Genomic DNA, 24,064 nt, shown 5'->3' with positions numbered 1-24,064 from the left:
AGAGCCCAGCCCACCGGCTTCCGGCTGTGGACTACATTTCCCAGAAGCCCCAGGGGGGTGGTGTAAACTTCCACCTGGAGGGCCTCTAGCCGTGCGTACTGGGTGTTTCAGCTACCGCGGGTGAGTTAGTCGAAACCTGGGGAGAAGTTGGTGCTAGGTGAGGCGGAGCAGGACTCGTCTGGGGTAGGGAAAGGGATGGAGCTTTAGCCCAGAGTGAGGAGCCCAGGGCGCATCGTGCCCGCAGCCTCAGGCCTGTATTGGAATGAGAAGAAGAGAGGGGGGATTGTGTGACTAATTGTGACAGGCTGTGTGTGTGTGTGTGTGTGGTGTGTGGTGTGTGCGCGCGCGCTCCCGCGTGCTTTCCAGAACCAAGTTGGGCCTCCTGTCGGTGGGCGCGGTTGTCATTCTGATACTGGTGCTTGGCTCAGCGGTGTGTGTGACTGACCCACGCCCCTGCTGCTTTCCCCTTCCTTCCCTCACAGCCCGGGTGTCTGTACAGACTTTCCCAAGAGGAAGTCAAATATTGAACCCTAGAATGAAGATTCTCAGAAAGCAAGAAGACACAGTCCTGGGCTTGGTAGGGGGCTTTTAGAGCTAAAAGTGTCTCCAAGACAAACTCATGGCTCGAAATGGTGGGAGGGGTTCCTACTTGGAGGCGCTGTGGGTGCTGCTACATTTTTCAGAACCACAGCTTTCCCATATCTCTGATTCTAGGAATCGGCTGTGATTTCAGAGACAGGTTCCAGCCTCCCTGTCTCATCTGGTCATATGTGTGAGGTCGGAGCTGATGTGGCCCTGGAGGGAACTTCTCCGTCTCTCTGTGCTGTAAGAAAGGCCTGAAGAAGGTCTCATGATTTCCTTCTTCCCCAGTCCTGCCTTTCTCCCCCAAGAAGTATCCTGAGCAGGGGGGGGAAATTGTTGTTGCACATCTAAAAGTACAGATCAGGTGAGTTTCTACTTCCTCTTTGTTCATAAATGAATCTTTGTTTTTAGTACATGGAAGCATTTGCTTTTCTTTTCATGAAATGTCCAGTGGCCTATTCTAGGCCTTCCTTCCCAATGAATGAGGGGCCGTGCAGGTGGCCCTCTCTCACTCACTTTTTATAATAGTAAGAAATATATATCCTGGAGTCTAAAGTTAAAACTTTGTTTTATTGAGATTAATATTTAAGTGGAATCACATCATTGATCTTCTGCAGAACCTAAGTTTAAAAGTAAGGCAAAAAAAAAAAAAAAAAAAAAAAAAGTAAGGCAAGATCAGAGGTAGTCTGACTGGTGTCAGTAAGGAAATGACACGGGCGTCTGTTTTTTAAGGTGTTTAGGAGCAGGAATGTGAATGGAAGTCTGAGCGTGGAAATCTGTATCATCATGGTCAAGGGTTTCTTCCAAGGAATCAATGGGTTGAGATTTATGTTTATAAAGAGTTTGTCAAAAGAAAAAAATGTACATATGAGTAAAGTAATATTCATTGTGATGAACAATAATACTCAAATTTTAAATTTTATATGAATGTCATTTACTATTATTGGAATTCAGAGACATTTTACAAGGGTTATATCCAAAGCGATATTTCAGTTGATTATTCAGTGGAGAAAGAGAAAAAGAACCAAACACTGTTCTGTCTGCTTTGCCCAAATTTTCTTATTTAGTCTGCAGATGCCCCTCACCTGACATGTCCATTCAGAGGAGAATTTTGTCAGTAAAAAGTTCTCATTGTATTGAAGAAGAATGTTCAGGAATTGGTAGGCTTTATTATAATGGTCACACTGATTCCCTTACTATTCCCACACATGTCAAACAGATTTGCTTCCAAGAATTTTCAAATATTTTAAAATTGGATATAGATTTATTGTATACTTAAGATTATGGAATTAATGCTCATTTTTTGCAAAAAGAATCAGTTATTCAATTATATTACATGGGGGACTTATAAAAAAGAAAGTTAAATAGCCCCAGCACCACTATTAATACTTTGGGAAGTTTTTTTTTTTTAATACTATGCTGCTTGAATTTTATTTTGGAACATCTCATTCAGATCAAAGTGACAACAAAACTTGTAGTAATAAACAACAGAAATTCCATGAGGAGTGATTTGTTGAGCCAGATTTATTAGAATTCTACTAGAAGTCTTTTCTTAGGTAATGACATTCTTAGTTCTCCCTTAGCCGATTGTAGCGAGTTCCAAAATATTTAGATCCCAGCTAGTAGAATTGAAGTTTTGAACCCAAACTCATAATTTCTTTTTTTAAACTTTTTATTTTACACTGGAGTATAGTTGATTAACAATGTGTTAGTTTCAGGTGTACAGCAAAGTGATTCAGTTATATATATACATGTATCTCTTCTTTTTCAAATTCTTTTTGGGGAGGTTTATTTTAGCAAAATTTTTTTCTCTCCAGCTGTGTGTGTGTGTGTGTGTGTGTGTGTGTGTGTGTGTGTGCGCGCACGGAACAGAAATTATTCTAATTGAACATTCAAAGGACACAGACTCCCCAACTCCTATTTAGAAAAAGTAATTCTACCATAGGTTTCTTATACCTCCATGAATATAGAAAGAAGAGGAAAGTGCCAATGAAGCCCTCTAGTTTGACAAACCTTCCAAGTATTTACATCTCCGGATTTATGCCTTTTAGCGTTATATAAATCAATTCAGAGTAATCATTATGGCACAATTTATCAAATAAGATAAGCTTCAGATTACACTTTTTTTAGATTTTTAAAGTTGCTTTCACAGGACATAGCAATACCCTCTCTAATTCAAGTATCTTTTAATGCAAGTAACATTTTAGAAGACAGATTTATAATAGTAGAAAACAGAATAAGATGGTAATAATTATAAATATTCATGTAAATCTTTACATAGGACAGGAGAGTAAGATTGAACCTCTTATTAACGTTCTCCATTTAATACCTTATTAGGTTCTTTACTTTAGCTTTATGTTGAAGAATGGTGTCTCTTCTTTGGTAGCTGCAGGAAAAGAGTGGGCATGAGACTCAAATATTACTATAAAAAAAGAAAGTAGAAAATAATTTTATCTAATAACAATACTATCTAACTTTTATTTAGTAATCATATGTCATTAAGTGGTGTCTATGTAATATCCCAACCTTCATGATAACTGTAGGAGGTAGGTGCTATTCTTATCCCTGGTTTATCAATAAACTAACTGAAAAGTTGGTAGTTGTCAGACTAGGACTCACATTCTGGAAGTCTGACAACAGAGCCTGTATTTATGAATGACATTATAATCCCTCCCTTCATTTTACATACTTTTTTGTTTTGTTTTGTTTTTTGGCCGCGTTGTGCTGCTTGCGGAATCTTAGTTCCCTGACCAGGGATTGAACCTGGGCCCTCGGCAGTGAAAGCTCAGAGTCCCAACCACTGGACCGCCAGGGAATTCCCTATAATTCTTTAATTTGCCTGTATCAGTCAGTAATTCATCATGAATGTCTTTCTCCAACATTAATAAGGCCTAGTTTGCCATCATAACTGACCCAAAGTTATGCAACCTGTTGCCTCCTGTAGCTATTTATTTTTCTAACAGTTGGTTACTCTAAGTTGTTATGTGATAAACATCTTGTGCATGTATCTTAGTATGCTAAGAAAAACTGCCAAAAATGGAATTTTGGTCAAATAACAGACATAAGGGCTCACAGTATGCTGAATCTCATGATAGTAGTTAGAGGAATACAAGCACTGAAACATAGTTACTATCCCTTAAGTTTCTTGTTATACAGCAAATAATATAAAATCAGAGTAGACAGAATAAGCATGAGATAGGAGGTAATAAAGCCACTAGAGAAATTCAGGTCACATGCCTTGGGAATTCATAGGAAGGAGATATTATATCTCTAGCAACCTCTGGCAGGTTTTGACCAAATTATTCTGAGTTCAGAGGAACTCTACGGTAAAAAATGGAATTTAGGCTGTATGATTCATACCAGCTCTGTCCAGTAGAACTTTCTGTGGTGATGGATATCTTCTGTATTTACATTCTCCAAATGGTAGCTACTAGCCACATGAAGCTATCGAGCACATGAAATGTGGCTGGTGCAACTGAAGACACTGAACTTTTAATTTTATTTAATTTTACTTAATTTAAAATTTTGATTTGATTTAAATAGCCATATGTGGCTGTCATGTTGGACCTCACAACTTCATAACTTACAGGTTTTTTTCTAATGATGTTAGATTCAAAGTGAGACTAATGGAACAGCTACAGATAACGTCATCAGAAATTGGGGTGGACTAGAGACCCTTCTGCTAGAGTGCCTGGTCTGGCTTCATGCAGGAGGCCTCTGCTCTGTATCTACACTTGTGCAGCTGGTTCCCTGTGGTATAGGAAGGGTTTGGCTTCATCCAAGCTCCCTCTTATCTCTCCTGATTTGTATGTGGGGCACTGTGGGGTAGAAATAGAAAGAAGGCAAAACAGGGTCATGTTAACTTAAGTCATTTTGGGATTTCTTTGAGACACGCCTGGTCTCAAAGCTTCCTGTTCCTCCCCCAGTCCTGGCTTCTCTGGACTCTGTGCTTTTCGAGTGGAGGAAGCCCAAAGAGGAGAACAAGTTCTTGCAGTTCTACAACCATGGCCCATGTAAGTTCATGTTTATCCTCCTTGAGATGTCGTGGTTTTGAATTCCTGTGATCATTTTTATTATCCTGAGACTTCCTTCCTAAGACAACCTGATTGCTGAAGCTGCGCCCAGTTGCTCTGATCACAGTGAAGGATGGTGTCATACAGCCTAGTGGCCTCCTTCTTTGCCCCTCTTCTCTCTTTGCCCCTCTTCTTTCTCACCTGTGTTCACCTCTCATCACCTCTCCAAGTGCCCAGTCTCTCTCAGGAGCATTGATGGAGCAGTGATGGATGAAGTTGCTTGACGGAGATATCTGAACTTGTTAGAGTCATGATTCTATGACACAGAGATGATGGTCCATTAGACTCCACAGACCTGAGTTTTACAGGTTGATAAGATGGAATTTAGTGTTGAGTGTTCTGCATGTGATGAGATCCCATACCCTGAGAAACTTATAGGGCAAGATTGGAGTGTGACTGAGGCCTGCACGTGGGGATATCAGGGATCTATCCGGGGGTCCCCAGAGGGATGAATAACAGGACAAAAGTCAATTTTGTGGTTGAGGAGGATGTGCTGGTCTCTAGTGACATCAGTGTCATTGTGGATCATCCTACATCAGCATCCTCCAGCTCAGGATCAAGACAAGTGTTCCTGAGGGATGGTGGTAGCAGGTAGGAAGACCCTCCAGATCCCTTATGGGGAATGAAGAAAGGCTAATGGGACTGGGGAAGACCTTAGACATCTTGTCCAAAATAAATGCCTAAATATGACAGAAGGATTAGTCTGATATATTCACACGATGGACGATTAGCCAGCCGGTAAATAAATTAACTAAAGAGTTTGTCATTTGTTATAACAAGGAAAAATGCTTATGACATTTTCTTGCATAATGATGAACCTCAGTTTTAAGGAAATCAGATGTCAATCGCGTCCTATTTTCTAAGATAGAGATTTTAGAGTACTTTTGGGGAAAAACAATTCATTACTTCATTTTTTTTTAATTCCTTAAAAAAAAAAAATTCCTTGAAGGGAAAAGAGAATGGAACTCACATTTATTCAGAACTTAAACGGCAGGCACGTGATAGGCAGTGTGCTTATTTATAGGATTTCATTTCATTGGGAACCTTTGATTATTTTATTCATTCATTCATCCCATGGTATACAGGACATTCTGTTTGTACCAACTGTATTCTTTAAAAGCATATAGGCACTCCACTTTAGAAATCACGGATTTTCTTATTCTTCCCTACATATCACGGGCTTGAACCTCAGTTTGCTGCTTGCTATATCATTGCCTCTTTCTTGCAGAGCAGTTTTCCATCTTGAAGATACATTTTAAACGTTGTTTATGATACATGGGTCTGTCATTTCAGATGTCCTTGTCATTCAGGGACGTGGCCATAGACCTCTCCCAGGAGGAATGGGAGTGCCTGGACGCTGTTCAGAGGGCCTTGTACAGGGATGTGATGTTGGAGAACTACAGCAACTTGGTCTCATTGGGTAAGGATATCTGTGCAAATAACTGACAATCTGTTTTCTGGAATATCAGTTTTCTCCATTGTTGAATTTCAGAGCTCTGTTTTAAGACACCAGCTGAATGTCTGCCCCCTATTTTGAAAGAAATGGTTTGAGCATTATTGGGTTGGAAATAGGCACTTGGTTAAGCATCATCTTCTCCATCCTGCAGTGACCTTCTCTCTTCCCTCTGGCCCTTCCTATAATTGCCTGTTTTTCTAAATTAGTTAGTCCTAGATTTGAATCCCAAGACATTATCAGAGAAGCCAGGTGTCAATATAATGGGTATGCTCAGAATTCCTGTAGCTGCTCTGTGTTCATGTCTGACTCACTTGAAAAGAGATTAGCTAGTCTCAGGGTTTTGTGTTTTTGTGATCAGATCAACCTCTACATTTTATATAGTGGTGAACTGGGTTAACAATATCCATTTAAAATTCAAGCAAACATATCCCATCAGAGAAAAGACATATTCTCTTCAACCTACTTTGTGCTTGAAAATTCTAGTCTGTGAATTTTGCATTTTCTATTGAAAGAATTCTGAGGAAGAACTTGGAAGTGTTTTAGGAAACAGTATTTTTCTTTTATGTAAAAAAATAATAAGAACAACAACAAAAATAATACTACATGTTAGGCATCCTTGCAAGCCCTTACATATATATTAATTCATTTAATTCTTACAAGAGCCCTATGAAGTAGGTAATATTAGGCCCATTGACATTGATAAAAGCATAATACACAGAAGAATTAACAGCTGGTGGGTGACAGAGGATCTGAACTCAGAGCATAGGGCTCCAGAGTCTGTGTCCTCAACCCCTCTCTATACTGCCTTTAAAAGCAGAGCAAACCTTTTCCCTCCCCTATCTGGCCTCTTTAGTCCTGTGACCATGAGTCCATGTAAATGTCAGTATTCTTCAATGGCCTTTTTTCATTTTATCAAATACTATTTTGACCTACAATTTAATATAAATGTAACCAAGTCTAAATTAAGTCATTTAGAACTTAAGGTTTATTGTTTGTTTGTTCTAAATCATGTGGCATTTCTTTTCCGTGAGCAGGATGTTCCTCTCCTAAGCCAGACGTGATTACTTTGTTGGAGCAAGAGAAAGAGCCCTGGACGGTAATGAGAGAAGGAACAAGAAGCTGGTACACAGGTCAGTGATGACAAATCAAGCGAGGGGGATGCCGTCACAAGTTATAGCCCTTTGGGTCAGGGAGAGGCATGGCCCTAAGATGTTGTTTGGAAAGCTCCTTTCGAAGGCCCAAGGCCTGTGGGGAAAATGCCTGAAATCTGGGAAAACATTCAAATCCTCTCAACATGAGCTCCCATATATAGGACTTGTTTCTATAGATTTTGATTCCGCTTGTCTGGGTCGGTGCCTGAAGAGCAGTATATGTAAGGAACTCCCCTACATCCATCCTAAGTAGGAGGACCACTGACTTAACTTGTTCCTCTAATCACTTATTTTACCCTCTTTTAGAGTCACATCATTAAGTCTTTTGCCTTCTTTCAAATTGCATTACAATTTAGAGTTCTCTAAATCAGGATCCAGCAAACTTAGGCCCAGGGGCCAAACAGTTCACCATCTGCTTTTGTGTGGCTCACAGGCTAAAACTGGTTTTTACATTTTTAGTGGTTGAAAAAAATCAGAAGAAGGATATTTTGTGAAACACAAAAATTTTTGAAATTCAAATTTCAGTATCCATAAATAAAGTGGTAATATAGTACACCTACACTTATTCAATTACATACTGTCTATGGCTGCCTTTGAGCTATAAGAGCAGAGCTGAATAATTGCAACAAAGACCACATACCCTACAAAGCCTAAAATATTTACTCTCTGGCTCTTTACAGAAAAAGTTTGCAGACCCCTGCTCTAAACCTTTTCATCTAATGTGTATTGTTTTTAGTTTGTCTTTTATTTCGACTATGAGATGCAATCCCTTATTCTATCCCAACATAGAAAAATCACATCACAGCATTTGTTTCCTTCTTGGTTTTTTCTTTTGTTTTTTTTCCAGATTTGGAGTCTAAGTATGTCACCAAGAAGTTATTTCCAGAAAAGGATATTTGTGAAATATATCTGTTTCAGTTGCAGAGAGTGGACAAAAGTAAAACTTACATCCGTGAGGATACCATTTTCAGAAATGATTTGCAGTGTAAACATGAATTTGAGAGACAAGAAGGACATCAAATGAGATGTGCTAGTCAAATGATAATCCAAAAACATATACCTCTTCTTCTGCATCAGAAAATTCATGCTAGAGAGAAATCATACGAATGTAAGGAATGTAAGAAGGCTTTTAGACAACAGTCATACCTTATTCAACATCTGAGAATTCATACTGGTGAGAGACCCTATAAATGTAAGGAATGTGGGAAAGCCTTTTGTCGTGTAGGGGACCTTAGAGTACATCAGACAATTCATGGTGGGGAGAGACCCTATGAATGTAACAATTGTGGAAAGACCTTTAGGCTTCATTATCATCTTACTGAACATCAGAGAATACATTCTGGTGTGAAACCCTATGAGTGTAATGAATGTGGGAAGGCCTTTAGTCGTGTTCGAGACCTTAGAGTACATCAGACAATTCATGCTGGGGAGAGACCTTATGAATGTAAAGATTGTGGGAAGGCCTTTAGACTTCACTATCAGCTCACTGAACATCAAAGAATTCATACTGGTGAGAGGCCTTATGAATGTAAGATTTGTGGAAAGACCTTTAGGGTACAACGACATATTAGTCAACATCAGAAAATTCATACTGGTGTAAAACCCTATAAATGTAATGACTGTGGGAAGGCCTTCAGTCATGGCTCATACCTAGTTCAACATCAGAAAATTCACACTGGTGACAAACCCTATGTATGTAAAGAATGTGGTAAGTCCTTTAGTTTTCATGCAGAACTTACTCGACATCATAGAATTCATACTGGTGAGAAACCCTATGAATGTAAAGAATGTAGAAAAGCCTTTCGTCTCCAAACAGAACTTACTAGGCATTGTAGAATTCATACTGGAGAGAAACCCTATGAATGTAAAGAATGTGGGAAGGCCTTTATTTGCGGCTATCAACTTACTTTACATCTGAGGGTTCATACTGGTGAGATTCCCTATGAATGTAAGGAATGTGGGAAAACCTTCAGTAGTCGCTATCATCTTACTCAACATTACAGAATTCATACTGGTGAGAAACCCTATGGATGTAAAGAATGTGGGAAGGCCTTTCGTCTTCAAGCAGAACTTACCAAACATCACAGAATTCATACTTGTGAAAAGCCCTATGAATGTAAGGAATGTGGGAAGGCCTTTATTCGTAGCAATCAACTTATTTCACACCAGCGAATTCACACCAATGAGAACACCTATGAGTGCAAGGAATGTGGGAAGATTTTTAGTCGTCGCTACAATCTTACTCAACATTATAAAATTCATACTGGTGAAAAACCCTATGTATGTAAAGAATGTGGAAAGGCCTTTCGCTTTCAGACAGAACTTACTCAGCATCACAGAATTCATACTGGTGAAAAACCCTATAAATGTAAGGAATGTGGGAAAGCCTTTATTCGTAGCAATCATCTTACTCAACATCACAGAATTCATACTGGTGAGAAACCCTACAAATGTAAAGAATGTGGAAAGACCTTTAGTCGGCACTATCATCTTACTCAACATCACAGAATCCACACTGGTGAGAAACCCTACATATGTAATGAATGTGGGGATGCTTTTATTTGTAGTTATCAACTTACCTTACATCAAAGAATTCACACTGGTGAGATTCCGTATGAATGTAAGGAATGTGGAAAGACCTTTAGTCGCCGATATCATCTTACTCAACATTTTAGACTTCATACAGGTGAGAAGCCTTATGGGTGTAAAGAATGTGGGGATGCCTTTCGTCTTCAAGCAGAACTTACTCGACATCACACAATTCATACTGGCGAGAAACCCTATAAATGTAAAGAATGTGGGAAGGCCTTTAGTGTTAAGTCAGAACTTACACGACATCACAGAATTCATACTGGTGAGAAACCCTATAAATGTAAAGAATGTGGGAAAGCCTTTATTCGTAGTGATCAACTCACTTTACATCAGAGAAATCATATTAGTGAGGAACCCCCATTCATAATGTAAAGATACAGTGGCCTTTAGAAAATGCCTTTTATAACAACAGAATTCATAATTGATTTAAGAAAGTTTTTACTTGTTAGGGAACATATAGGAATCCCTTTTGCTTCGTGCTCAAAACTTAACAGCAGTAGTTTTATACTATATATATTGATTTAAAGAGTTGAAAAATTACAGCATCACCCAGCCTTGGTTAACTTTAGAGAATGATACTGCTGCAGTACATCTCAAACCAAGATAAAGGGTACCCCTTCCCCCCTCAAAATTGTTGTTGACCAATACTTTTACAAGATACAATGAAATTGGATTACCAGATACATGAAACTGATAGAAAAACAAACATACAAAATGAAAACCCCCAATTTTTTATTATTGGACTTAACAGACATAAATTAGCTCTGTCATTTTTCTGTAAATGTCTCTAAATGTTTGCTCTCGGTGTCTGTACCTTAAATCATTGCAGACCAGAAGCAAACAACCTGTGGACCAGCATCAGTACATGGACCACACTTTATATAGCATTGTAACAGAAAATAATTCTGTTAATGTAACAGATGTGGGAAAAGACTTCAGCCATAGCAAATCTTTACTATAGTTCTCATAATTCCACCCCTGCCTGTGTGGTATTGGCAAGACACTACTCCCCTCTGTGCTTTATTTTATTCTATTTTACTTAATTTCTTCTGTGCCTCAGTTTTAAAGTGGTGATTATAGTACCTACCTAATAGTACTTTTGTAAGGATGAAATATTAATAAAAAACAAAACCTTTAGAAGAGCACTGTTCAATAAATATTATTTTATTATTAGTGATATTAGTAAGTTCATGTGAGAGGAAGACCCTGTGAATATAAAGAATTTGTAAAAACTGTCCACTACCTTTCATTTTGTTTACTTAAATTAATAATTAATTATGGATAAAGTTTAGTAAAATAAACTTTCACTTCTAAAATTCAGAAGTCATTTCTGAAAACTAACGTGAGAAAGGAATCTCTAGAGTTGATGGATATGGAGATTATGAGAGAAAGCTTTTGAAGAATCAGGGAGATCTGTAAAGCTTTTTCTTTTATATTCCACAAAGCAGACGTGTTACAGTCTTCTTTTTCTGCCCCAAATTCATGATAAATGAGAAACTAACAATGAAAAGGCCACTGTCCATTTGGAAAAAAATAATAGTACAGGGAACACTTGTATGCCCTCTCTAGATTCAGTGATTGTTAAAACGTTGTCATATTTGGTTTGCTTCTGTATAATTTTTGACATTTTTTGCTGTGTTATTTAAGTATAAATATAGGCATTATAACATTTCACCTCTCTATATATATATCATGTAACTCCTAAGAATAAAGGCTGCCTCCTACTTAATCACTATATAACTTCACGCCGAAGGAGAGTAACAGCAGTACCATATCTGTAATATTACAGATAGATAAGCAGTGCCTTAACCCAACATATCTAAAAGAATGTTTCTGGGAACAGTAGTATTTAATGGTACTTGAAAAATGTTCTGTGGTCAGAGATACTTATGAACTTCTAAATACTAAATCCCTTCCAAGAAAAAAATGTTAATTATCACGCTAGCAAAGGACTTAAGAGGCCTACAATAAAGAAAATTTGCTTAACTTAGTTTATCTTACTGTATCTTAAACTTTACTAAGGAAGTCCCATTCACAATACCTAATTTCTTTGGGATGTGAACCCACACTGACAAGGCTGCCATAACTGAAAAACAGTGACCCTAAAGATGGACACTCCAGATAACCATGGCAGATGCTTAGCTATGTTGAGAAAGGAAATGTGTGATGTATTTCTCTGCTGCTCACATCTCTTCCTCTGCAGTCAGTTGCTTGCCCTCTGAATGTAGGGCTGATACTTTCTACAAAATTAAAAACCCATTTGGTTTAGTTTTTTATATGAACATACCATGACATATTTAAACCTTCTCTTCTTTTTTAGTGTTTAACAATTTTTTACTATTTCAGATATACTTCAGTGAATATCCTTGTCTGTGACTGTTCGTTTCTGTGAGCTGGAATTTCTTTACACATGTGGAAGTAGAACTGCTCATACGTTATATATTCTTTCAGTTATGTTAGATATTGCTACATTGATCATAGGTCACATACACTTCCAATTCTATTAGATATTGCCAAATTGTTCTCTTAGACTCCTATCAAATTGAGTATTCCTACAGCCTTATGTTAGGTATAAGTTTTAATAAATATTTTCACAAATTTCAATTTCAGTTGCACATTTTTTCAAACGTGTTTCTTGGCCAATCATTATTCCTTTACTTTGAATTTCCAATTCTTGACTTTCTCCATTATTATTGTTCTGTTGTTTGTTTGTTTTCTAATTGACTGGAATGGCATTCTGGATAATTCATTTGCAATTATTTTCTCCTACCTTAAAGATAGCATTAGTTATGTATCTACTGAACACTCATTCTATTTTTATGAGACAGATTTCTAGGTTATACATTGTGTAATAATAAGTTTTATTTATTTTCTAATATTTATGTCTATTACTTTATTTACTTTTCTTTTTGAGATAGACTCTTCAGAACAAAATTGAATATTATGGTGATAGCCGTCATCAATTTCTCTGAATTTAATGGAAATTTCCCAACATTTAATCATTTACCATAATGTTCACTCTATTTGGAGATAAATTCTCTTTGTTGCCTCTAAATAATTTCCTTCAATATTTGTAGGGGACCAGAAGATATCTACTTTGTTTGGTAGTGATTGCTGAATTTTGTCCAAGGCCATTTTGTTATTTATTGGTATAATCTTATGTTTTCTCACCTTAAATTTATTGATGTATTGATTTGTTTTTATTAGTTCCTTGATATAAATTTATTGATGCACTGATTTGTTTTTATTTAAAATTGAATTTTAAACAATTCTGGTCATATACTGTGATTTTTGTCATACTGCTGAAGTACATTTGGTAATATCTTACTTAGAATTTTTCCATCTATAATCATATGTGAGGCAGTATTATAGTTTCCTTTTTCTTTGATAAGATTTTAGAATTCAAATTAACTGTTCTTTAAAAATTAGAAAAAACTTGTCTCTAAAATATGCTGAATTTTGTTTTCTATTTTTTGGCCATGTCAATTGGCATGCGGGATCTTAGTTCCCTGACCAGGGATCGAACCTGCACTCCCTGCAGTGGAATGCAGCATCTTAATCACTGGACTGCCAGGGAAGTCCCTGTTGAATTTTTATCTATTGACTATGTATTTGATGTCCTTGCTATAAATTCACTTAGTTCTAGAAGGGTTTATTTTTTTTTTATAAATTAGAGTTTTCTATAAACACAATCAAGACACATATCAATATAAAGATAATTCCTTTTTCATTTTCATTTCCTTTTATGTCCTTCAATTGCCTTATTGCACAGGCAAGGACAGTGTTGAAGAAGCACTCAGAATGGACCTTGTTTCTGACCTTAGGGAAAAAGCATTCAGTATTTTATCATAAAGTGTTATGTTAGCTGTTCATTTCCATAGATATCCTTATCCGATTGTGAAAGATTTTTTCATTACTAACTTACTGAGAGCTTTATCGTGAACAGTGTTGAATTTTGTCAAATGCATAAAAAGCACCTACTGACATGATCTTTTGGTTTCCCTCCATCTTTAATGTGGTGAATTGCTTTGATTAATTTTAGAATGTCATACCAGCCTTGTGTTCCTAGCTTATGCCCCATTTTGTCATGATGTATTATCCTTTATATATATATATATTGCTGAATTCCATTTTCTGATTGTTTTTTGGAGATTTCTGTGTGTATGATTATTATTGATATTGATCTGTAATTTTTTTTTCTTATGATCTCTTTTTCAGGTTTTATTATCAGTTAAGTTGATGTCATAGAGTGAGATGGAAAGTGTTCTTTATATTCTGAAAGCAATATTGTAAGATTCATATTATTTCTTTCTTAAATTCTGGGTCAAACTGCCATTGAAACCATCTGAGCCTGGAGTTTTCTTTGTGGAAAAGATTTATAGTTTCAACGACAATATATGCCCCAAAATTGAATTTTTATATTATACCAAACTAGTGAAAATGAATTGTAAAAGAGAAAAGTTCCATTTTTAGAGAACATAAAATACATAGCAATAAGTTTAACAAAATGCATGCAGGACTACTGCTTAAAAATTATACAGTTTTGCTGAGAGAAGCTAGAGAATACCTAAATAAATGCAAAGATATGCCATAATCATGGGTGAGAAGACCCAAAAATGTATGAAAGGCAATTCTCCTGAAATTTACCTGTACATTCAATGGAAGGTAATCAAAATCCCAACAGGCATTTTTGTAGAAGGTGCTACGTTGATTGTAAAACATATATGGAGGGCTTCCCTGGTGGCGCAGTGGTTGAGAGTCCGCCTGCCGATGCAGGGGACACGGGTTCATGTCCCAGTCCGGGAAGATCCCACATGCCGCGGAGCGGCTAGGCCCGTGAGCCATGGCCGCTGAGCCTGCGCGTCCGGAGCCTGTGCTCCGCGACGGGAGAGGCCACAACAGTGAGAGGCCCGCGTACCGAAAAAAAAAAAAAATCCATAGTAGTTCATAATCCATAGAGACAGAAAGCAGAGTGGTGGTTGCCAGGAGCTGGGAGGAAGGAGGATTGGGAAGGGATGCTTAATCGGTGCCAGGTTTCCATTTGGAGTGATGAGTAAGTTCTAGAACTAGATAGTGGTGATGCTTGCACCACATTATAAATGTACTTAATGCCACAGAGTTGTACACTTTACAGTGGTTAAGCTGGCAACTGGTAAAATTGTATGTAATGTGTATTTTACCACTTTTTTTTTTTTTAATATGCTCACAAAGGACACAGAGAAAGGGTAAATGGATGAAGAAAGGCAAGTGTAGGGCAATAAGGAGGGAAGGGGACGGGGGCAACCTGAAAAGGTCAGGCTGGTGATCGCTACTCAGCTCGATCGATTGTCACCATGGGAGAATGTGGGTCAGATTTCAGAATTTCTCAAGTTAAGACAGAAATAGGGATTTCATGTGAAAACAACCCATCTGGATATGTGGCAAGTAAGTGAGGCTTTTAAAAACAGAATGTGGGCCTGCAGGTCCCCAGTTTACAACTTTGGCAGCAGGTGACCTTTTGGGTTCAGCCAGCTCTAGGAATGTGGTATACAGGGACAGGGACCAGGCACAGGGAGGTGTCCTACACGGTGACACACTCTGCGAGGGATGCAAGTCAGCTCTCTGACTGGAAAAGGAAACCAGCCGTGCATACACTGGAGTGCAGAGCCCCTATGCAGAGCCCCTATCTCTGAGGTTGGGATTAGGCACCAGCATACATTGGCTCCTCCCACTTCTGCAGTGGGCAGAATTTAGTTTCCCTCCCAGCTGATGGTGGGCATGGCCTCATGGCTAGCTTTGGCCAAGGGAGGAATGTTAGCAGACACCTAGGTGCACAAAGGTTTAAACACTCTAGTGATGTTAAACACTCTAGCTCTTGAGGAAATTATGCCCCCTTCAGCCTGAGCTGCAGAGTAAACACATAAAGAATAAACCTGAATCCAACCAACAGCTCAGGGCCAAGCCCAGCTAACATGGGGGCTGGTGCAGAGTCACCCACTGAAGCCCGCTCTAGATCAGACACACTGCAGCTGACCTCAGTCCAGTGATCAGGAAGCTAAGTGTTTGGTGAAGCCGCTGAAGTTTGTGGGTAGATTATTAAACAGGGTTGAGTCAATATCTGATACCACCGTCAGGAACCAAGTGGGTTTGGTAAATCCAAACCCCAATTCCTCGTTGTTAAACTTTGTGCCATTAGATAGCCTAATCTTTAAGCTATCTTTACACTCTTAAAAATTATTGAGGACCCCAATGCACTTTTATTTATGTGAGTTCTGTCTGTCAATATTTACTATATTAGAAATTAAAACTGATAAATATTTAAAATACAAGAACAGTACTCAACATTAGCCATGAAAGAAATACAAATCAAAACCACAGTGAGGGGACTTCCCTGGTGGTTCAGTGGTTAAGACTCTGAACTTCCACTGCAGGGGGCACAGGTTCCATCCCTGGTCAGGGAACTAAGATCCCATGTGCTGCGCAGTGCAGCCAAAAAAACCCCACCAAAACCAAAACCAAACAAACAAAACCCACAGTGGGATACCACTTCACACCTACTAGGATGGCTATAATCAAACAGACAGAAAGTAATTATTGGCAAAGATGTGGAGAAATCAGAATCCTCATACACCACTAGCGGGAATGTAAAATGATACAGCCACTTCGGAAAATAGTGGAGAAGTTCTTCAAAAGGTTAAACATAGAGTTAACAATTCCTCTCAAGGAATTCCCAACAATTCCTCTCAGAAGTATATATTTTTTTTTCAAGAGAAATGAAAACATATGGCCACATAAAAACTTGTACACAAATGATCATAGCAGCATTATTCATAATAGCTCAGGGGTAGAAGCAATCCAGATTCCCCTCAACTGATGAATAGATAAATATAACGTGGTCTGTCCATACAATGGAATATTATCTGGCAATAAAAAAGGATGAAGTATTGATACAGACTACAATGTGGATGAACCTTGAAAATATGCTAAGTGAAAGAAGTCAGTCAAAAAAGACCACATATTGAATGATTCCATTTTATGTGAAATGTTCAGAATAAGCAAATCTATAGAGAAGAAAGTAGATTAGTAACTGCCAGGGGCTAGGGGTCGGGGGAACAGGAAGTAACTGCTAATGAGTGTGGGGTTTCTTTGGGGGGAGGTGAAAAGTTTCTAAAATTGATTGTGCTGATAGTTGCATACCTCTGAGGACATACTAATAACCACTGGATGGTATACTTTTTTCTTTTGGATAGTGTACTTTAAATAGGCAAATTGTATGGTATGTGAGTTATATCTCAATAAAGCTGTTATTGAAAATAATACACACACCAAAAAAAAAAAAAAACTATGCACACATTCCATTAGCTGGCAGAGTAATGACACCACCATACATGTAACCTCTGGAAAACTCCACTAAGTCCTCATGGGAGAGTGTTAAGTCCTCGTGGGAGAGTGAAAGTGAAAGGGGGAAAAATATAAGGTCCAGGAATTAGTGCCAAACAGGGAACAACTCTAATGGGCTATCTATACTCCAGAGCCCCTTGTGGGGTCAACCAAGGTCAATGTTGTACCTGCATCACAGTTCAAATTCTCCATCCACGCAACCCTCGGGCCTCCCTCTCCCTTCCACACGTGTCTTGCACTTCAAACTGCATTTCAGTGTCAAACTGCAACAGGATTTATCGGCATATGGATGGACTATGAAGCCTAGAAGTTGCGTTTAACATATAGACAAGCCCTAGTGTATTTCAGGCCTGTATTTCAGTACAGACTCATATCTGTACTGTGAGTCTGACATCCTGACCTGAAAGACAAGAGAAGAATAAAAAATAGCTGCTAGAAGCACTATTTACAATAGCCAAGACATGGAAGAAAACTAAATGTCCATCGACAGATGAATGGATAAAGATGTGGTACATATATACAATGGAATATTATTCAGCTGTAAAAAAGAATGAAATAATTGCATTTGCAGCAACATGAATGGACCTAGAGATTGTCATACTAAGTAAAGTCAGACAGAGAAAGACAAATATCATATGATATCACTTATATGTGGAATCTAAAAAATGATACAAATGAACTTATTTACAAAACAGAAATAGACTCACTGACATAGAAAACAAACTTATGGTTACCAAAGGAGAAAGGTGGGGTGGGTAAATTAGGAATTTGGGATTAAAAGATACACATTACTATATATAAAACAGATAAACAATAAGGACCTGTATAGCTCAGGGAACTACATTCAATACCTTGTAATAGCCTATAATGGAAAAGAATCTGAAAAAGAATATATATATATATTTTTTTCCTGTACTTTGCTTTACACCTGAAACATTGTAAATCAACTACACTTCAATAAATTTTTTTTTTTAACTTTAAAAAAGTGTATGGAATTCCCTAGCAGTCCAGTGGTTAGGACTCCATGCTCTCACTGCTGAGGGTCTGGGTTCAATCCTTGGTCGCAGAACCAAGATCCCACAAGCCACACGCCGCGGGCGAAAGAAATTTTTTTTTAATAATAAGAAGTGTAAAAAAAAATAGCTGCTATAAGCATTTCCTAGAGGCCACAAAGGGAAAGAGCCAAAGATGCCCAACCTCATTAGAATTCAGTATTCAGAAAGATTCTAATTAAAACCATAATAGCATACCGTTTCATATCCAGCCGGCTGTCAAAACTTTAAAAGACTCTCAATATGAGGTTTTAACCCACAGAATAAAACAGATATCCATGAGTCCATGTTGATCTAAGTAAATAAATAAGTAACGGGGAGAAGGAACAGCTGTTTCTTTCAATAGAATTCCAACTAATAGACGTAGAGGAGAAAGGGACATGAAAAATCACTATTAGGCAAATGCCCCAGTAACAACTGTCGCAGACCAGATCCACCAACAGATGCTAAAATTAGCAGGTGCAAGTTTGAGGAGAATCAAGACTTGTATGGTCATGAAGTATCTCCCCCAAGATACTTATTAATTGCAAAGGGAAAGACAGTAACTTTACAGTGGAGAAGTGCAGCAGACGGTGCCTTAACCTAGTGACCAAGGTCAACATCGCCCATAACAAGACATACTGACATGTCTGATATGATGCACTGAGAAAGACACAGCATCATCTGTGTGGTGTTCCTGGCAAAAATGTATAACTTCATTTCAACCATGAAAAACATCAGACAAACCCAAATTTAGGGACATTTAATAAAAGAGCTGATAAATACTCCTTAAAAGTGTCAAGGTCATGAAAGACAAGGAAATGCAGAGGGACATGACCAAGCCAGCCTGGTCTTCCAGATGTGGAATTGAGCCGCCTTGGGAGGGAATTCCCCCAGCTCCATTCAAGCCTTCTGATGAGTGAGGCCCTGGCAGTGAGGATGAGCCAGGGCTTCGAGCCAGGAACATTCAGATAAGCCTCCCTCCAAAACCTGACTCACAGAAAGTGTGTGTGAGGTGACAAGTGTTTATTGCTTTGAGCAGCTTTTTTAGAGAAAATAATTGCTGTTGTGAACAGTGGTCACCAGATGGCGCCCGGATTCCAAGGATGGAAACAAAAATGACTGTCAACATTATAAGGAGGTCATTGCCCCTGAGTTCATTTGTAAATGTATCACAAGCCTAATAAAAATGTCATTGGGGTTTTTTCCTAGAGCTAGACAACTTGATTATAAGGTTCATTTGTAAGTAAAACAGGCAAATATGGGGGGAAAAACTGAAAAATAAGGAGGAGGAGGAGAAAACAGATATTAAAAACCATATAGGGCTTCGCTGGTGGCGCAGTGGTTGAGAGTCCGCCTGCCGGTGCAGGGGACGTGGGTTCGTGCCCCGGTCGAGGAGGATCCCACATGCCGCGGAGCGGCTGGGCCCGTGAGCCATGGCCGCTGAGCCTGTGCGTCCGGAGCCTGTGCTCCGCAGCGGGAGAGGTCACGGCAGTGAGAGGCCCGCGTACCGAAAAAAAAAAAAAAAAAAAACCGTAGAAAACAATGTGTTATTGGTGCATCAATAAGTAAACAGATCAATCGAGAAATAGAAACAATTGCTTACGGAAATTAATATGATCATATAATACGTTTTAATTTAGGAAGGAACTTTAGGGAAGTTTTTAATTTAGTGGTATTAGAGCAACTAGATAAACAAAAAGAAAAGTTTGAGTCTGTTCCTCACGCTGGATACCAGATTAAATTCGAAGTATATCAAAGAACTAAGTGGAAAAATACAACCTCATAAATAATAAAACACTGGTGAGTCTCCTAATGACCTGAGAATGTGGGAACAGGGTAAATTTGCCAAACTGGTCATCAAAATCCAGAAGCAATGGGGCTTCCCTGGTGGCGCAGTGGTTGAGGGTCCGCCTGCCAATGCAGGCGACACGGGTTCGTGCCCCGGTCCGGGAAGATCCCACATGCCGCGGAGCGGCTGGGCCCGTGAGCCATGGCCGCTGAGCCTGGGCGTCCAGAGCCTGTGCTCCGCAACGGGAGACGCCATGGCAGTGAGAGGCCCGCGTACTGCCAAAAAAAAAAAAAAAAATCCAGAAGCAATGAAAGAGAATTTTGTCAAATGACCAAGCAAAAATGAAAACCTTTTGCAGGTTCAAAACATAAACCCACCAGGTGCAAACTAAAAACTACAGATGACAAAATGAAGGAAAAAAATTTACAACTTATATCACAAAGGGTTAGTATCCCTAAAATATAAAGAGCATCTAAAAATTGAGGCAAAAAAGACCAAGAAACCTATCGAAAGTGGGCAAGATACATGAAGAAGTTCACATAAAAAGAAATGCCAATGTCCTCTACATATGCAAAAATGTGCTCAGCCCCACTCATAATTTTTAAAAACCACAAATTCAAACCACACGGAGATTCTTTTTCTCACTTATCAGATTAGCAAAACTCCAAGCGTTTGACAACACTCTGTTGGCAATGCCATGGGGACACAGGGGTTCTCACACCTTGCTAGTGGAACGCAAAAAAGTAAAGCCTCCGTGGAGGAGAATTTGGCAATATCTAGCGATTTACCCTTTGTCCCCACAATCCCACGGATTCTAACGCAAAGACGCACACCAAGACCCTATGGCCATCTGCTGATGGGATGCCTGCACCTGAGTATCTCTATTGGAACCTGATCAAATCCCAAAGCAAATCAATCATCTCCACCACCATCACCCCATCCCTCTTCCTACATTGCCTGTATTGTGTGAACGGGCACCACAGTCCATCTGCGACCCAGGCCAGGAAAGTGGGAGCTGTCCTAGACTCCTCCCTCTGCTCAAATAGTAATCAAGACCTTTTAAATATCTTCTGTGTGTCCCTCTTCTCCACCCCACTCCCACTATACTCTAGTTTGGACAGTCTTCATCTTTAACTTGTATTACTGCAGCAGGCTCTGGATCAGTCAGTCAGGGTCCACTAAGGAGAGAGAAACCACACCAGGTACTCTAACAGAGGGAATTTAACATACGGACTATAATACAAGGAACTGCCAACTTGGTATAAAGTTGTTATCTAGATAACTGAAAGGGTAAAAAAAAAGAATTCTAAGGCAGCTTAGCTGTTCTTAAACCTTAGCCAAATCACCTGGAGGACTTGTTAAAAGGCAGACCGTTGAGGACAGCTACCAGAGTCTCTGATGGGTCTGGGATGGGGCTTGGAGTTTTACAGTTCTCACAAGTTCCCAGCTGATACTGATGCTGCTGGTCTGGGGACCACACTCTGAGAACTACAGCTCTAAGATAGGAGAGAAGTAGCAACTGCAGGAAGCAGGGACCACACCTAGAGCTGGGGGAACACAGATGCAAAAGAAGGGGCACTAGCCAGCTGGCGCTGCTGTTTCTGATGAGACTGGTTTTGCCAGAGTTAGAAAACTACAAATTGGATTCAGCAGCTGCTACAGGAAGACAGTACTGCTGCTGCTGCTGCCACTGCCACCACCATCAGAGTGAAGTGTTGCTGGGTAACACTCACAAGAACAGCAGGCAAGTCAGTCCCTTCTGCATAAGGTGACCAAGCACCCTGGGAAGAGTTTCCCAGGAAGCAGAACTTTCAGTGCTAAAACTGGAGAAGTCCTGGGAAAACCAGGATGAGTTAATCACCCCACTTCTGCAACCTCCTAGTAAACCCCATTGCCAGGGTCTAAAACAGAACCACCTGGTAAAGCAGAAATGTGGTTTCCCAGCTCAGCATCACAAAGCAAAACATAGGAGGGTGGGTTGGGAGCTCAGAGACAATAACTTCATAATCGACGCTGACTACACGTGGTCTTCCCGGTCCTCTGCAATCCATCCTCAGGGGCGCCGTCAAGAGAAACTTTATAAATAGGTATAACCGATCACTTCAGACTCTTGCCGAAGTTTTTTCAATAGCTGCCTGTGATATTGTGATTCATATTAAGAAACATGCGTTTGGTTTTTGTCCCCTTTCCTGACACAGAGTCCCTAAAACCCTTGGATTTCTTAAGCGATAAGAGCGATAAAAGTGAAAAGAGTGTCTTATTCTTCACAAGCCCCTTTCAACCACACCCGAGTTTATGGTAATGCAGTGGCTGTCGCCAACTTTCACTGTGTCCAACACTTCGCCCTGTGCATCTCTTCCATTCAACCATTCCAGAGGTGCATCCTTTTTACAGGTAAGTAAACTGTTTTCCTGAGTTCTGTGAGCTGTTCTAGCACATGATCGAACCCGAGGAGGGGGTGATGGGAACCCCCGATTTGTAGCCAAGTGGGACAGAGGTTGCAGGTAACCTGAAGACCCACTGCTTGCAATAGGTATCTGAGTTGGGGGTTAGGCTTGCGGGACTGAGCCCTTAACCTGGGTGGGATCTCAAGCTAACTCCAGGTAGGTGGTGTCAGAATTGAATTGAATTCTAAGACATGCAGTTGGTGTCCCCAGAGAATTGGAGAATTTCTTGGTGTGGGAAAAACCTCCACAGGTTTGGTGACTGGTACTAAGAGCTGAGTGGTGACTAGAGGAGGAAACAGCGTTTTTCCTTTTCACTGCCTGCCAGCCAATCAGGGTGAAATTCCAACTTTATTTTTAAATTTAATTATTTACTTATTTATTATTTTTGGCTGCATTGGGTCTCCGTTGCTGTGCGCGGGCTTTCTCTAGTTGTGGAGAGCGGGGGCTACTCTTCATTGCCGTGCACAGGCTTCTCTTGTTGCGGAGCACGGGCTCTAGGTGCCGGCTTCAGTTGTTGTGGCACGCAGGCTTCATTAGTTGTGGCATGAAGGCTCTAGAGCACAGGCTCAGTAGTTGTGGGGCATGGGCTTAGCTGCTCTGCAGCATGTGGGATCTTCCCAGACCAGGGCTCAAACCCGTGTCCCCTGCATTGGCAGGTGGACTCTTAACCACTGCGCTACCAGGGAAGTCCCCCAACTTTTTAATGTAGCATAAAAGGCTCTTCAAGGTTATCTTCAGCGCAGTCTCATCTCCTTTCCTGAACTTTATGTTCCAGAAATACAGAAATTTTTGAGTTTCCTAAAGCAAATCGTGTTCTCAAGTCGCTATGCTTTGAATATACTATTGCCTCATCTGTCGAAAAGCACATAAATTCCTTTTTCAGAGGAAAACAGAAGATCAGAATATGTGCTTCCCCTTTAAGAATGGAAGTTAGTTTTCAATCCATAAAATGGATTTGAAGGCCAAAGACAATCTCAAAGCAAATGAGTTTTTTGAATTCCACAGTAGTTACTGTTCTCAAGTTTTTAACACCCAAGGAGAAAAAAGATAAGAACACTTCCAGTGTTAATGAAACTTGTTAGTTTTTTTGTCCTGTTAAAGATATTTATACTTGAATTTTTTTTAAGGCTTCAAATATTTTTAGATGAAATCCGTAAGTGAAAAGCAATGGTTGCTTTAAAAATTAGAGACGGTTTATAAAGTTGTAAAAATTAGAGTCGGTTATAAAGTCGTATAAAGATGATAAAAAAAGATTCAGTAATAATTTACAAAGCTTGTTCTTAAATTCAAAGTCTATTAAGATCCTTATGTGGTTATGTGGTTAAGAGCGAGATTTTGCTTTTTTTCTGTTTCTACTGCAATATTTTTTTTTTTAATTAAGTGATTTATGACCAGTCTTGTTTGGTTTTTCTCCAGCATAAATTCCCCCGTGAAAAAGGACTTCCAAGGCAAACACTGAGCTGTTTATAGGACCCCACTGGATTCAATATCTTCCTCCAGTGAGTTGGATTATAACTATTTGCATGACTATCCTTCCCCTACACTGATCCTCCTTTTAGC

At 39.3% G+C, this 24,064-nt stretch overlaps 1 protein-coding gene and 1 long non-coding RNA gene across 8 annotated transcripts in view; one reads left to right on the top strand and one right to left on the bottom strand.

Annotated features, from left to right (window-relative positions):
* The first annotated feature begins 60 nt into the window (after window positions 1-60).
* Window positions 61-14,437, top strand: LOC132417339 (zinc finger protein 546). Of its 3 annotated transcripts, XM_060001053.1 has the most exons (6): window positions 61-120; window positions 715-946; window positions 4,509-4,595; window positions 5,949-6,075; window positions 7,146-7,241; window positions 8,110-14,437. In XM_060001053.1, the coding sequence occupies exons 3-6, from the start codon at window positions 4,587-4,589 to the stop codon at window positions 10,224-10,226; spliced, it is 2,349 nt and encodes a 782-aa protein (XP_059857036.1). In that variant the 5' UTR covers window positions 61-120; window positions 715-946; window positions 4,509-4,586; the 3' UTR covers window positions 10,227-14,437. The 3 variants fall into 3 exon arrangements, with proteins under 3 accessions (XP_059857036.1, XP_059857037.1, XP_059857035.1); XM_060001054.1 differs by lacking the exon at window positions 4,509-4,595; XM_060001052.1 differs by lacking the exons at window positions 61-120; window positions 715-946; window positions 4,509-4,595 and having other exon boundaries at window positions 5,931-6,075.
* The window catches only part of LOC132417341 (uncharacterized), a 43,637-nt gene continuing 21,712 nt past the window's right edge, over window positions 2,140-24,064 (bottom strand). For 3 of the 5 annotated variants that reach the window (XR_009517786.2, XR_009517783.2, XR_009517784.2), the window contains 2 exons: window positions 9,842-10,042; window positions 5,935-6,183 (listed from right to left, as the gene is read on the bottom strand). This is a non-coding gene — a long non-coding RNA (uncharacterized lncRNA). Of the gene's footprint in view, window positions 3,005-5,934; window positions 6,184-9,841; window positions 10,043-24,064 lie in introns of those variants that run through there. The other 2 variants (XR_009517787.1, XR_009517785.1) reach the window with 2 other exon arrangements.

The sequence above is a fragment of the Delphinus delphis genome, chromosome 20, assembly GCF_949987515.2.
Source record: "Delphinus delphis chromosome 20, mDelDel1.2, whole genome shotgun sequence".
In the NCBI taxonomy this organism is placed as follows: Eukaryota; Metazoa; Chordata; class Mammalia; order Artiodactyla; family Delphinidae; genus Delphinus; species Delphinus delphis.
This window is presented reverse-complemented; position numbering and strand designations above follow the sequence as displayed.

Bases quoted from the DNA above. Each gene is read 5' to 3' on its own strand.
- LOC132417339 (XM_060001052.1), top strand. From the start codon at position 5,931: ATGGGTCTGTCATTTCAGATGTCCTTGTCATTCAGGGACGTGGCCATA. The intron at 6,076-7,145 runs GTAAGGATATCT...TTCCGTGAGCAG, and splicing joins CAGCAACTTGGTCTCATTGG to GATGTTCCTCTCCTAAGCCA. The intron at 7,242-8,109 runs GTCAGTGATGAC...TTTTTTTTCCAG, and splicing joins AACAAGAAGCTGGTACACAG to ATTTGGAGTCTAAGTATGTC.